Here is a 14,795-nt window from a genome sequence, read left to right on the forward strand (position 1 = left end):
CCCCCCGGGGGTGCCGAAGGTGCGGAAGATGTTAGTCGCCATAGCTGAGGGCATATTTGCGGTGTTCTCTTCCTCAGGGGACCTGCAAGAAAGTACGCTCCCCGCACACGTAAGCATGAACCTGCCTAAGGGGCGCTCTCCCATTCCCATAGTTAACGTCACTGTGGGCAAGGGGCTCACTGAGGTACGGGACTCCAACCTTAGGTAGGCGGGGTTGCATTGGCTGGCCCATTAGGTGGTCCGGGGGAGGGGCCCTGGGCTTAAGGCACCCTCCCATCCTCATTTCCCTGCAGCAATATGACAAACTTCCAACATTGTCGCAGCGTGCCCCGATCTCCCGCAGGCTTGGCAGGTCTGGTCTGGCCCTGCTTCCCCTTTCTGTCTCCTAGGGGCTTGGCATTAGGCTCTGAAGTGACCAAACTGACCACGCTTAAAAGACGGTCCCTTACTCTGATCGTCTCTCACGGCCATCGCCGCTACTAACGCTGCTGCTAATCCGTCATTGGTGAGGGGCATTGTTCTCTGTTTCTCCAGTACATACCTAATGATATCTCCCGGAGTATTGAGGTCGCCGGGAGCGGCTCGAATAAGATCCTTAACATTTTTGTGTGATTTCTGTTTAAGACAATCCATGATTACTGCATTATGGGCAATCTTTGGCAGATCTGAGCCTTCTACCACCCAAATCAATCGATTGGCAAAATCCAAGAATGACTCAGATGGACCCTGAGCTATCTCTGCCCAGGGAGCAGAAGGTTCAGCTGTCCTGGAGAACCTTCTGAAGGCTGTCAGAGCTGCTTCTGTGGACGCTATCAGCTCTCCTGGGCGAAGGCGTCTGAACTGGCCCTCGGAGGACCCTGTCATCCCTTCCCCATACCCTAACAACTGTGTCAGGTTACCTCTCCCTGTTTCCTACCATTTGCTGGGTGTCGTGGGTTACATGTCGCTGCTGCGACTACAGCCCTGAGCTGTGCCAACCACTCTTCCTTCCATAACATACACTGCGCTGGCTCGAGTATCACCTGCATGAGGCCCTCTACGTCGTATGAAAGCAAAGGCCCCGGAGCCATAATTGCCTCCAGTGCAGAGAGTGAAACCCACCCGCGGTGACTCTCCCCTCCCCCGCCCGGATCCAAACCCAACAGATCTCTGGCAAGGTTTTGAGCAGTCTTTTCTTCCCTCGCTGCCTTCAAAGCCCCCCGAATCAAACCCCAAAATTTAAGCACCGACGCCCCTTGGGACAACATAGCTCTCTGAGCGAGCGCTAATGTCAAAGAGTCCCACTTGCCGGAGTCACAAATCTCATAAGGAAAAGAGAGAAGTCCCTCCTTTTCAAGAAAAGAGAAGACCGCGGCCACCTCGTTCTTACAAGGGGCAGTTTTCCCGCAGTACGTTTTACAAGCTTGATATAGTACCTTAATGACGGATTCCATCGTCGCCCAGGGAATTCAGACCCTCCGCGACCTTCCACCAGCTACCTTGGTGGGATAACTTCGCAGCGCTGCTCTTAGCCCCAGGGGATCAGCCCCTCCGGCTCTTCCCCCACCTTACCACTGCAGGCTCCTGCGGCCGTTCCGCAGCCAGCTGTCACACTTCCACAAGTGAGACTTCCTCACGCGGGGCACCATTTGTCGCCTTTGTTTCGGCGACTCTGGCTGAAGTCCCTTTGTGAAAGTGTTCCGACAGCCCCAGTCAGTTTTGCGCGCTTTTCATGGCACCAATATGGTGAGCGGCAAAATGGGTTTGTTGCAAGGAGCACACCCTTAAAGCTTTCCCCATGCCTTAGGGCTACTACAGTTACCTCTGACCAATGGACATGTGGCATGTCTTGTTTCCTCCTTATTTGGTCTAACCTGTTCTCTCTTATCTTCAAGACATTTGTTGCTATGGTTTCCCAAGGGCCAAGGGGCCCCTGTGGACCCTGGCGACTGCCACAGCCCATTCAGTTGACTACACAAGAGCAGTAATTTAACATTTGGAGAAGAAGAGCAGCCTGTCTGGCAGAAGTACGGGCAATTGTGATGTGAGTCTCTGTCTTAAGGATTGTGCCCGAAGGCGTTGTCTGTACTGATGTCACAGGAAGAAATATTTTCTTGTGTGAAGAATTCTTGCACTAGTGTGTATGTAGCAGACCTGGACGTGCTCCTGCCGTGGTTCAAATCACAAATTGACAATGGAAGAGTTGTTTCAAATGTTCATTGTGATGGTACAGTCTGACCTACCATGTTTAGACTCACATGCCTAACCCCAACTGAAGTTTCAGCCAGTGTTTTGTAAGACTCATAACAGCAGGTTATTCAAGTACAAAGAAGCCTAAGAGAAATGCCTGTCTAAACTGGGTTGAAATTTCTTATCTCAGGAGTACTTTTGAACAGCTATCTTACTTGTCTTGTGATTCTCCACCACTGTCCCACACGATATTTAACGTGAATATTGAGTTGGGCAGGCAGGAATTAATTTCTTGATGTGGTGTGCATCACAGTCTTGATATTAGTGAAAGGTTCCATTATTTTATATTATTTTTCAATTTAGTTTGACATTGAGTAGCTTGTCTGTTTCAAGTGGCAGTGTTTTGCATTTCATTTTGTCTTGACACCATAATGCCCATACAGTTACGCTACATCATCCTGCTTGCAGTGATGTGATAAAGCTGCATTCCATCTGAAGCACCAGTGCAAGCATAATGGCTGTGATGGCAGCTTAGGCTAAAGCTCTATAGAGTTGTAAGCTGTTTCTTTTTAGGCGAGTGGTTTTATTTGAAGAGTCTTTGCGAGGCTAATTCAAGATACTTCATTCATTTTTTTCCCGGTTATCATTAGATAAGCCGTGTCTTTTAGAACGTTTAATCTTCATCAGACTCCTTAAAATGAAAAATTCAAATGGACCTTCCATTTCTAAGGCATGCCAAGTGGCAAGTGCAGATTTTCAGTGTTGCATGCCTCAGGCACATAAATCTGGAAATTTGATTGATTTTTTGATTGCTGATTTTTTTTTTTATTAATAGAAAGCCATGTTGCTAGCCATGTAATTGAAGTGCTGCATCAGAAATACGTACAACTTCAGAGAGAAGACACTGAGCCTGAATTTCACCATTCCATCTTTTGATCTAGAATTTCATTCTTGAATTTTTACCAGGCTGTCTAAATAGAGACATATGGTCAGAGTTGGATTTGACCTCTTGAATTTGTTACTGATTTCTAGAATGGCAGCTGAGAAGACTTTGAGCTTTATTTTCACATTCAGTTAAGATGGGTTGCATGCAGTTTTTCCTGTATATTTTCTTAGCCTTGAAATTTTTAAAATTTTCCACAGAATCTGCAAAATGGTTGAGCTTACAGTAAATTAGAAGCCATATCTTCGCCTGAAAGTCTGCAAATGCATATAACTGTTGTAAACAGTGAAATTCTGTAATTTTGCTGTGGGACCTTCCCTGTGTCTATTCTCTGAATATTCTCTTTAGCTGAAGTATTACATATCCAGCATTTCTACTAAATGAAGCTGTTTTCTATCATGATATATTTTACTGGTTGAGTGTTTGTGCACTGCACATATAATACCTTGCTTTTCTGTTAATGGGAGACATGCACGACCGAAGAGCCAGCTTGAATTTATCAGTTGTTTGTCAGTAATAGAAGGAAGGAGAAAACAGATGGCTGTTCTTGCAGTGCATTTCCTTCCAGAATTAATCCCTGTGTTGATGTGACTATCTTGCTGGGATGGATGTTTTCTGTCCCAAAAGGAATGCTCTTCAGACCACAACCTCTTGTTCCAAGGCTGTGGTTCAGCACTGCACTACCTTTGGCAGCAAAGCGTTCCTGTTCATGCCACAGCGCTTCGTCCTTTCAGTTGCAGCAGAGGTGCTGTGAAACAGCTTGGGAAAGATTGCTTAGTTTAAAAACGGGTTGTAAAATTGGTGTGTGGGTGATGGGGTTTTTTTGAAGCTCCAGGATCTTATCCCTAAGTCTCCGATTGCCTGTGTAACTAAAGAGGTGGTGTGCAATGGCACACAAGCAGGAATACCCTGAGCTGCTGTTGTTACTGAAGGGCATGTAGTATTGCAGTATGATTTGACATTTTTCTTCATAGCCACTCCAATAGCATAAATTCTAAATGAAACCTAGACTCTTAAACATCTCTCAATCCCTGTAAAAATGGTGTTTATTGTTTGGAGGCTTGTGCTTGTCTAAGTCAGCCTGTCCTAAACATTAAGGTATGACATGGGGTCTAGGTAAGCCAACTGTGCCAGATCTGTGCAGGTTTGTGAATGCCTGCATTCTCTAAGTCAGGTGCTGAGTGCTCCTGGCACAGATACTGGAGCAATGCTGGACAAAGATAATTAGAAATGTGCATCTCAGCCTGGTCCAGTAGTGCTTTGCTGCAAGTATGCAGCAGCAATGATCCAGTGGAGGCATTCCACACATTGCACAGGTGTGCTGAAGCCTAAGATAGGACATACATATAGTAGGTACAGTGGTTCTTGGCATCACTGGGTTTACTACAAGCGCTGTAGAGGGCCTAGCTAAGTTACGCAGCTTGAGTTTCTGGGAAGGGTTGGATAGGCTGAACAGTGTGCATGTGGTGTGTAGATGACCTCGGCATACTTAAAAGCAGAGAAAGTTCTGCTCAGAGCACACACATCCATACATCTTTAGGAGCTCTTAGCTAGAAATGCTGTAGTCCTCTTCTCTGAGGACGTCCAGTAGACACCTGCTTTGTAAGATTTCATCCCCAGTACGACTCGCTGTTGATAGGGAAAGTCCATATAGATATGGGTGAGCAGAGCTAATGTTCTAAAGCAGTTAAAAGAGCTAAAAGGCAGAAGTAGAATAGTGTTCTAGAAAGGATGTTTTCTTGGCAAGAGGTGCAGTTGTAGCATGGGCATCAGTGAAACTGGGAAAGCTGCAGTCATCCTCCTCCAACCATGCTTTTATACCCTATCCCTTGCACTGGTGGACACTCAGCTGATCTTCTCCCGAACCAGTTCCAGGTGCCAAACAAGGAACAGTCTCATTCTGCACTCCAGAAGGATAGTTTCTAGCCAGTTTAGCTACTGAAATGAACCTACATTTGATGTCAGTAAATATCTTCACTGTTAACGTCCCTGCACACGATGCTGGGTCTGTGCAGAGCAGTCAGTGATTTGCAAAGAACTTCACTGGACAATAAGCTTTCAACCTGTGCTATTTGGTGTTTTGGAGTAATCAGTGAGGTGTTTCTCTGGTATCTTTCCCTTAAGGAGAAGACAACAGTACAGCTATATTTCAGTCGTGTAAGGCAACATTTTAGCTTTGAGAAAGTATTATTCTATGATTCAGTGCAGAAACACCAAGGATGGATTTGAAACTGTAGTAATTGTCTCTGGACTCGAGCATAGGTGGGCTGAGCATAAGGGGATTCAGAAATTTGTAGTTTTGAATATGTAATCTATTATCATTTATTTAATGTTGATTTTCTGAACCTAAGGTATAAGATAGTTTAAGATGTAAAATATCTTTGCATTTAATATTCCATGTTATGTATTTTTCATACTATCTTTTTTTTTGCAGACTTTTTGGTGGAAAGCCTAGTAAGCAAGTTCCCATCACAACAGCAGAAAATATGAAAAATTCAGTAGTCATCTCCAATCCTCATGCTACTATGAACCAGCAGGGTAATCTTGATTCACCATCTGGCAGTGGTATACTAAGCAGTGGGGGCAGCAGTCCTCTCTATAGTAAAAACACAGATTTGAACCAGTCTCCACTAGCTTCTAGTCCCAGTTCTGCACATTCAGCTCCTTCCAACAGTTTAACATGGGGCACCAACGCAAGTAGCTCTTCAGCTGTTAGCAAGGATGGCATTGGCTATCAGTCTGTCAGCAGTCTTCATACCAGCTGTGAATCCATTGATATCTCTCTGAGCAGTGGAGGTGGGCTGAGCCATAACTCCTCCGGGAGCTTGATTCCAGCCTCTAAAGATGATTCTCTGACTCCCTTTGTCCGAACCAACAGCGTTAAGACCACACTGTCTGAAAGGTTAGTAGTTATTTTCTCTCATTTCCATATACTCGTATGTATTTCCAGTGTGAGTGAGGTTCTGTCAGCAGTAGGCAAGAGTTTAGCTGCAGTTCAAGTTCTGCTTCTTGCAACATGGTGTTGAATGAGATTACTAGAACAAACTAAGTAACCATTCTAGGAAAGGAGAGCAGTTCAGAGCAAGTGGATATGTTCAGGTGAGATTTTTCATTTGCTATGGTAATATGATAACTTTTCTTGTTACCGTATTATACTTAGAATGTGAATTTTGCATCACATATCCTTTCTGAGTTACTTGATCTGTTGGTGGTGTTCAAAAAAACTTCCAGCATTATGACAGTTTTAATATGAGAAGCTATTTCTTCTTGTTTAGCTCCTTGCTTATAGCATTTGATAAAGGTGGAATCTGGGCTACCAGTGCTTGTGTGTTGTGATGACGGCAACAGTTTATGAAAAGATGTGATTTGACAAGCTTTTAGATTGGAGCTCATGCTGAAAAGTCCCTGTCTTTGTGGTCACTTGATCCCTTCTCTGCCTCTCCCTCCTGCCCTCTATCCCATATCCAGCTGCCCTCTGCATTCTTCTGATGGAGGTGTTTGTGTGAATGCATTAAACAAATCAGCTGGGATTTGGATTCAATTGGAAAATGGTCACTTAAATTGTATTTCAGGCTGATTGGTTTCCCAGCTGTCATCAGTAGCTGGTAGGAGTGGGGAACAGGCTTGATCAGGGAGGAGGGAACATGCTTTTCCAGCATGTTGAGCTAGCATCTGGATAAGACAGAGACTTGCAAGGCGTGCTCTGTTGTAGAAGGTGGTACCCCACAAGTGTTGGAAATAAGCTACATCCTGATGTCTAATTATGCAGTCAAGTGACATGATTTTTGCATTTGCATCTTAATGCCGAAGTTACTGCTGAATGTAATGTTCTGATGGTTTGGGTTTCTGTTTATATTTTATTGTAATTCCTTTCTGTTCTCTCCTCTTTTTCATTCTAATATTTTTCTGTCTTACTGGACTGGTTCTTCTAGCCCTCTTTCTTCCCCTGCTGCTAGTCCCAAATTCTGCAGAAATACTTTGCCCAGGAGGCAGGACAGGTAATGCTGTCTCAGGACAGTAGAATGCACAAGGCTGTAGGTTTTGTTGCCCATCTTGGTGACGCAAATTGTTTTGTGAAAGATGTGCTCAGTCGAGTCCTCTGCTGTGTTCATTGTTCAGCTGTGAACTGACACAAAGACATGCCAGTGAGAGTGCACTCAAACACCCCATTTATCTACCTAAATCTGGATTATGGCATATGGCAGAGATGGCATGTTCTTCTCATTGCTCTTGATACTGGGAACATCTTTTGATTTGGGGTTGGTTTGGTTTTTTTTCTGAACATTTGCTCATTTCTTTGCCAATTTTTGTTCTGTCATTCGAAACTCTCACTAGCATTTCAGCATCCTTCTGGCATGCTGCTTTTCTCACTGCGTTTCAGGCTTGTCACTTATGTCGTGAAGTCCCAGTGTCATTCAGTGTTGTCAGTCCTTTATTGCAGTTTGCTACATGAGTGTTTTGTGGGGGCTTGGGTTCAACCATCCTTCTAAAAATGAATGTAAAAAAGATGACCCGAATCAAAATGTTTCAGTTTGCTGATGGAATTTAAGCTGAGATTAGTACACTTAAACAGCTCGATCCTGTTAGTCCCATAGCACGCAGCTGAAGAGTGCCATCAGGCTGCATTCCCAATGTGTATTGCTGAGCAGAGTGGCAGGAAGGTGGTTCTGGCCAGCAGATTCTCCTCAGTTTTCAGAAATAGCCTGTCGAAATGGGGATTTTTAAGTGTATGCTGTACACGCAGTATTTTTATGTTCATTGTGGACGGGAGAAATGACAGAATCACTCTGTGAGCAGATGAGTTTCATTAGCATGGTGTCAGCTGCATGCCTGTGAAAAACCACACCTGGGGAAGGAGGTTTTTGCATGTTCCTGTAGGAAGGCCCCAGCACTTTTTTCCTCTGAAGAGGTGATGCAGATGTTTGCACTCCCTTCTTCGCTCTGACCTTAACCCTTCCCTGTGTCCTTCTCTGAAGTTCTTCTCTTTTAACTTTTCTGCAGCGACCCACATCTTGATAGGAACACTTTGCCTAAGAAGGGACTCAGGTATCGGTGTTTCCACACAGTTTAACGGCTTTTGTGGTGGCTTTGGAGTTTGCCTTGTGTTTCTGTTGTGGCTGGTGGTGATGGTCGCAGTGCTTGCAAGAGGTGGCAACAATCTTTCTTCCTTTTCTTCTTTTCTTTCTTTTTTTCTTTTTCCCTTAATTCATAAAGGAGGTCATTTTCTACTGTGCTTTTTCTTTCTTTTTTTTTCATCCTTGTCTGCTTAAGCAAGAGTTGTGGCTTTTGCTGGAAAGCACCTCATCAGCCTTCATTGGGCTTGCTTTGGAAGCAATGATTTTGCTGCTTTTGTTGCTCTTACGTGCAGTGACATGAGATTATGTTCACCCCAGTGTCCTTGGTGTTTGTACAAAAGCAGAAAATATTTTCAGAATCATCCTAAACCTTTTAGGATGGGTATGGACCTACTCACTTTACAGAAGTTATTTTCTTCTGAATCCTTAAGCACACAGGCATCTCAGAGATCATTTCTACTTATCTAGAAAAGAATTCCCAAAGAAACCTCTAGCAACTGCCTTCTAATGCATCTTGTGCCGCTCTAAGAGTGTGATTTTTACGATGTACAACGTTGCACGGACATTTTTTTTTATTCCATCCATACAAGTGAGACTGCCAACATGAGGTCTTCTAATTAAACACTTAGTGTTACAGCATTTATAGGAGATATCAAGCAGTTTAGGAAATCTGTCACGTCAGAACTGCTTAATGCAGCTTGCAGGATCTCTGAGTTGGTGCCTTGAAATGGCAGCTGCAGTTAGTTCTGTGCTCTGTGCATCGTTCTTCACAGCAGCTTTGTCCCATGAAGCTGAGTGCTAAAAGGCTTTCTTAATCTGGAATTTTGTTTAGAATGTTTGTGTGGTGGTCGAGTGTGTCTCTAATATGTGAAGACTCTCTCTTAAGACTGAGGCATTTGAGTGCTGAAGAGGTTGGTAGCGATCATGCAGAAGCCTCCCATTCTTAATAAACTGATATATGTGTCAGGTTTACCTTCAGAAAAGGCTCAGTGTAGTCTCCGTGTTGATTATTTAATTATTTAAATTATTTAATTTCATTTTGAACCAGATGAGATGCACCTCCCGTTAATGTCTCTTAAATTATTGGGTTCCCAACTTGTTTAAAAATCTGATAATGAATTTCTTGACTTGGATTGTAGTATGACAGAAATCCAGCTAATCTTAGCACCAACATATTAAAATAAGGATAAAATAAGGATTAAAATGAGGTTTTGGCATATCCTAAGGAAAGGAAGGGTTTTCCAAGCTTTGTCTTTGTTTTTCAGTCATACCTATGTAACACATACTGCACTTGATTCTGCAGTACTACAGTACGCAATTTCTACTGGTATCTTTTTGTTAACTGCTAGTTGGTTATTGCTGAGGCTGTAGGAAAGGAGAAATCTTTACATTTTATATACAAGTTTTTCCATCTTTTGTTCCCTCTCTCCCTCCTCAAGCTTTGTGACATTTCATGGTTTGTTTGTTCGTTTGTTCTTCTTTCTTCATTCAATAGTTGCCAGGGTTCATTTTGAAAGAGCCTGTTTGCTTTGTGCAGGTATACTCCTTCCTCCCAGCTTCGTAGCCAGGAAGATGCAAAAGAATGGCTTCGCTCGCATTCAGCAGGGGGGCTTCAGGACACTGCTGGCAATTCTCCATTTTCATCAGGATCCAGCATAACATCGCCTTCTGGAACTAGATTTAACTTCTCCCAGCTTGGTGAATAACAAATGTTTTTTGATAATCATAGCAATACTTAGTGTGCTTAGAAAATAGCAGATGACATAGTGTAATGGTATTGCAGCAGCTCCAAGTACTACTTTGAACCTTCAGGAAGCACTTTTGTTGAAATTAGTGTGACTAATCAGCATTGGTGTCTTGCGTGCCCAAAGGTGGCATAGTTGCAGTAACATCTGAAAGTATTTCCCTTGGAGTCATCAGATGCCTTAATCTAAATTGAGAGCTATTAAGCAGAGCTATTAATTAATATCACACGTTCCTGTGTTTGAAAGAATGAAAATGTTGCCTGCCTGCTTACTAATGTTTTAAAGGCCAAGCATATCACTTGGTATCTCTCTGTCTGTATCAGCTGGCTGATTTGAAAATTTAACAAAACTGGGTCTGAAATAATAGGCAAAAGCAGGGGAATTATACCTCAGAAAAATTCTTTAACTTAATTACACTGATAAAAGTAAATGAAGGAAACAACAGAAGGAGCTTAATATGATCCATGGTAGGTTTTAGTTGACCACCCATGTGTCTGAAATAAACTGTTAGCATGCTAGATTATCTGGAAACAGGCAGTCGTAGGACACCCAGAGAAAATTATGAGTTGAACAGCAAATCTGTTGTTTTCATTTTTCCAAAAATTATTGTTAAATAACGGGAATAATTTATCACAAAAAGTGCTTTAAAAAATGTGAAAACTGGAATGGAAGTTTTATACTCTAAGCACTGGCTGGGAGAGCATTGGCTCTCAAGGCAAAATTGATGTTTCTGTGGTATCTTTTAATCTGCAAGTTCTGCAAGAATTAATGCCTGTGTGCTGCTTAGAATTCTTAGGACCTCATAGGGGAAGTAAACTGTTCTGAAATAAACAACTATTGGGAACCTAAGGGTCTTAAATTTTCCAACTTCCTCTAAGTACACATAAAAATACCATTCTCTGGGAACCTGAAGACTTCTAAGGAGATCCTTCATGAGGCCTGTTCTGTGTAAGCAAAATATTAGTTTAAATTCGCCTGGGCATTTTACACCTTTCTGAGGAAGGGCTGTTTCAATTTAAATGAGAATTAATTCATGAGTATGAGGTGTTACTGAGTTGACTGAGTTTGCCTGTAGAAGCATGGACTTATCACCCAGTGTTTAGAATGACCTTATTTACTTGAATTTTCTTGCTTATTAGCTTGATTTGCATGCCTCTTACTTGAATCCACTGAAATTAGAAACATAATGAAGTCCAGAGTGGGTGACATGAAAAATTTGTGTCTCAAAATAAAGAAATGTTTTCTGATAGCTGCGCCAACATTGAGCGTGAAAATTTGTGGTCACACAAATAAATTGTCATTTTATCTGTGCTTTACAGCAAGCCCAACCACTGCAGCCCAGATGAGCCTGTCAAATCCAACCATGCTGCGGACTCACAGCCTTTCCAATGCAGATGGTCCCTATGACCCTTACAGTGACACCCGCTTCAGAAACAGCTCCATGTCCCTGGATGAGAAGAGCAGAACTATGAGCCGCTCTGGCTCATTCCGTGATGGCTTCGAAGAAGGTCAGTGCAGTATGTGGCGGTGGAAATGAGCAGAAGATGGCATTCTCACCTAAACCAAATGTAAATTTAGTGCTTCATTTCAGCATGTGGGTCACTTCAGAGCAGTTTTCTACGTAGCATTCTCTGATTCTGTTTGTCTTTGTTCCAGTGATACTTAGTGATCCTTCTGCTGAACGTAGGATGGCATATAAGTATTCTGCACATATAAGTGCAGAAATTGTTTAAACACATCCTGTACTTAATTTTTAGTGATCTTCTCTCAATATTTTAAATTCATGTTTGGAGTTAGCCAATTAAACTGTTTTTTTGAATAGGCATATCCATCTGAGCCTAGGCCTCCATACTTCTGTTTGTAGAATAAATAATTGACATTGGTCAGACTGTTGTTGCTCTTCCATCTAACTTCCAAGTATTTGATCTGTAAGGGGTTTGTCTTTGCTTGGTATTTCTGCTGAATGCTGTGGATTCATATCTGCACAGCATTCACGAGAGAAACCTGAATAGTTCTTCAAAACATGTGGACTTTTTTTTCTTCCTCATCCTCATTTCAGGCATATTTTCATGCGTATTTGATAAAAGAAACTCAAGTAAGTACAGGAATAAAATGTCATTTACTTGTAAATGAGTATTTTATTTGATTTCTACTGATCATGTGTCCTTGTGGCTGTTTGAAGACCAAATAGCCTACTCAAGCTCTGTGTACACACCAAAAGCCCCATATGGCTGCATGCCACAAAACATCACCGTGCACTTTGAGAAGTTATAGGAAGATGACAGGATTAGCTTTTCCAGTCTTAAATTTCTTTTCTGGTAAGGACTGGGAATTTGGTTGAGTAACAGGTGCTTTACCAATACAGCTCATACAAGTCTTTTCTGGCTTGCTGCCACTGCTAAAGCTTGGTGCTTGTGGCAGTGTGTATGCCAGTGTCCTGTGGTTGTCATGCACTACAGCATCCAAGCCATGCGTATATGCTCATAGGAGTCTCTTAGAGCCACCAGGTGCCTTCCTGTGGATGCTGGTTATTCCATCTGTTTTCTGCCATTGGAAGGGATGAAAAATGTGTATTTGTGTATGTGTATTTGTATTGAAAATATGATATGGCTTCAGACAGATTCATGGCGAATTCGTTACTGAATTCAGCCAAACTGTAACTCCATTACATGCAGTTGTATTTTAGAAGCCCATGGCTGAGCATCTTCATTAGGGGTTGAAAATGAGAAGAATAACCCCTCTAGGGCTCAATCTGTGTCGCTGCAGGAGTTGACCTTTCTTTGTGCAACACTTTCAAAAAGATAGATAATCAAAGAAGGTCAAATACTGCCTGATACTTATTCAACTGAATTCTGTTCTGGGATGAACAGTTCTCTTACTAAAGAGGAGGTTCTTTTGGGAGGAAGGGTCTCAGGACCAGGGAGATGGCAGGAGAAACAGCCTCCAAACAATCCAGATATTTGGTGAGCAAGCACAGCCAGAACAGTCTCATGGTTCTCCCATTTCTGCACTTCCCTGGCAGTGCCTCCTCACCAGGAGCTGTATTGCTGCTGGCTTTACACTGAGGTTTCATCCTCCAAGAGAGACAGGAATTGAATCCATTGTTGTTGGGATATGAATGTTTATTCCTTTTTGTGCTGCTGGCTGAAATATCTGCTGTTCTTTCTGCTTTGGGGGCAGTTGATCGTGACTGGGCTTCTTCTTTTCTAACATTAAAAAATGCGACATGCTTACATATGCATTTATAGAGTTTTCAAATAATAGCTCCAAAACAATCTGGGTTTGTAATCTGCATGCAGATGTGGGTTAACTGCAGCAAACAGGAATCATGTGAAGAGCATAGCTGCCTTCAGGCTCCTAATTAAATAACCTTGAAGAAGCCATCTGCAGAAAGTTTACCACGAAATTGAACAAAAGTATTAATTCCTTGGTTGCCCTTGACACTAGACATATTTGCACATTCAAATGTTGCAGTTTTACAGGGTAGGAGTGTGATTTGCAGAGTTGTAAATTCTCTCCCTTTTTTCGCTGTTTCTTTCCTCTAAGACCCAATGCAATCTTAATATTCCCAGGCAATGTGAATTTAAAAAATTGTGTCTCCCATTCCATTTTAAGGAGATTCTCCTCTTGTTTGAGCAGTTGGCAGAGAAACTTCTCCGAATGTATCTTTTATATAGACCAGGTGAGAAATTTTCCTCTTGGAAAATGATGACTGAAGAGATGATAACATATAATTCAGTGTATTGCAAAGAGGATGGTTATCCATTATTTCTCGTACCATCGAGGTCTGGAGACACTCAAGGAACATTCTGAGGGATTCAGCAGCAGTTCTGATACAACTGCAAAATGTATTTCTAAACCAAAGCAGAAGTTTTTAATACAGATAAAGTATGTCAGTGAATTCAGAGGAAATTGAGCAACTTAATGGTGGATCGTAGTGACTATGAAAAATAATGGTCTGAATGCAGCTTCCATCTCAGGAATTTCCATCTCTGCTGATTCCCAGAAGATGCAAAGGTGTACCTGGTGAAAAATCAGCAAGAATCTGCCTTGTTTCATTTCTTTCCCTGAATATCTGCTGTAGTTGTGGCCAGAGATGCAACATGTGATTAGGCAGTCTTTGGGCTTGACTCGTTCTGGTTATTCTTATGTTCTTACTGCAGTGCAGTCCTTAATATCTCACTGTAAAGATCATTTTAATTGAAAACATTATTAACCAGAAAGAGTAAATGGATATGAGGGTATTTTTTGCATTGTTATGTGTTTTTTCTTTTAATTGTATTAAATTCCTCCAGAAGCCGACTTAGACTTTGTTCACTTCTCTTTCCAGCCTCGCCTTAGGATATAATGTCAATGTGAAAACAGAACCCATTTATTTTGAGCGTAGGAGAATTTCAGTAGGTAATTAGAGCACAATGGCAGCTTTTCTCAGTTTTGGTTGGTTAGTTGTTTTTATTTTTTTTTTCTGGAGTATTTAGATGAAAGAAAAAGAGATTTCGCCTGATTGGTGTGAAGTTATCTGAAGTTTGAATGAAGGTTTCAGTACTTTGTTTCTAAAAAAAAGAAATTGTGCATGTTCCAGTAGCTCAGATAATAGCTTCAGGTAGTTGTTCTGAACAGCGTACTCAAGAAGAAGTGTTTAGATCACAAACAGACAGAGCTGTTTCAGAAGACAGTGCTGACATCGCACTGTAGTGATTTCTGATGGAAGTGCTCCAAACCTTCTGGAGCGTATGCTTGCATCCTGGAGCTGGGCATCATGTTCCTCTCAGGCCATCTTTATCCTGCTCTGTGTTCGGACTGCTTAAAGAAAAGAGCTTCCCCCCAGTCTCAGTAATGCCAAAGATGAAGCAGTTAGGCTTA

The 14,795-nt window shown here is 42.2% G+C and overlaps 1 protein-coding gene across 8 annotated transcripts in view; it reads left to right on the forward strand.

Annotated features, from left to right (window-relative positions):
- The window catches only part of NAV2 (neuron navigator 2), a 188,150-nt gene that overhangs the window by 144,463 nt on the left and 28,892 nt on the right, over window positions 1-14,795 (forward strand). For 7 of the 8 annotated variants that reach the window (XM_042837241.1, XM_042837242.1, XM_042837244.1 and 4 more), the window contains 4 exons: window positions 5,547-6,014; window positions 8,114-8,158; window positions 9,725-9,885; window positions 11,252-11,440. In XM_042837241.1, the coding sequence (XP_042693175.1) occupies window positions 5,547-6,014; window positions 8,114-8,158; window positions 9,725-9,885; window positions 11,252-11,440 (863 nt within the window). The remainder of the gene's footprint in view (window positions 1-5,546; window positions 6,015-8,113; window positions 8,159-9,724; window positions 9,886-11,251; window positions 11,441-14,795) is intronic. The other variant, XM_042837243.1, reaches the window with a different exon arrangement.

The sequence above is a fragment of the Centrocercus urophasianus genome, unplaced genomic scaffold (assembly GCF_019232065.1).
Source record: "Centrocercus urophasianus isolate 14NV4802_14NV808 unplaced genomic scaffold, USGS_Curo_1.0 seq_7, whole genome shotgun sequence".
Lineage (NCBI taxonomy): Eukaryota > Metazoa > Chordata > Aves > Galliformes > Phasianidae > Centrocercus > Centrocercus urophasianus.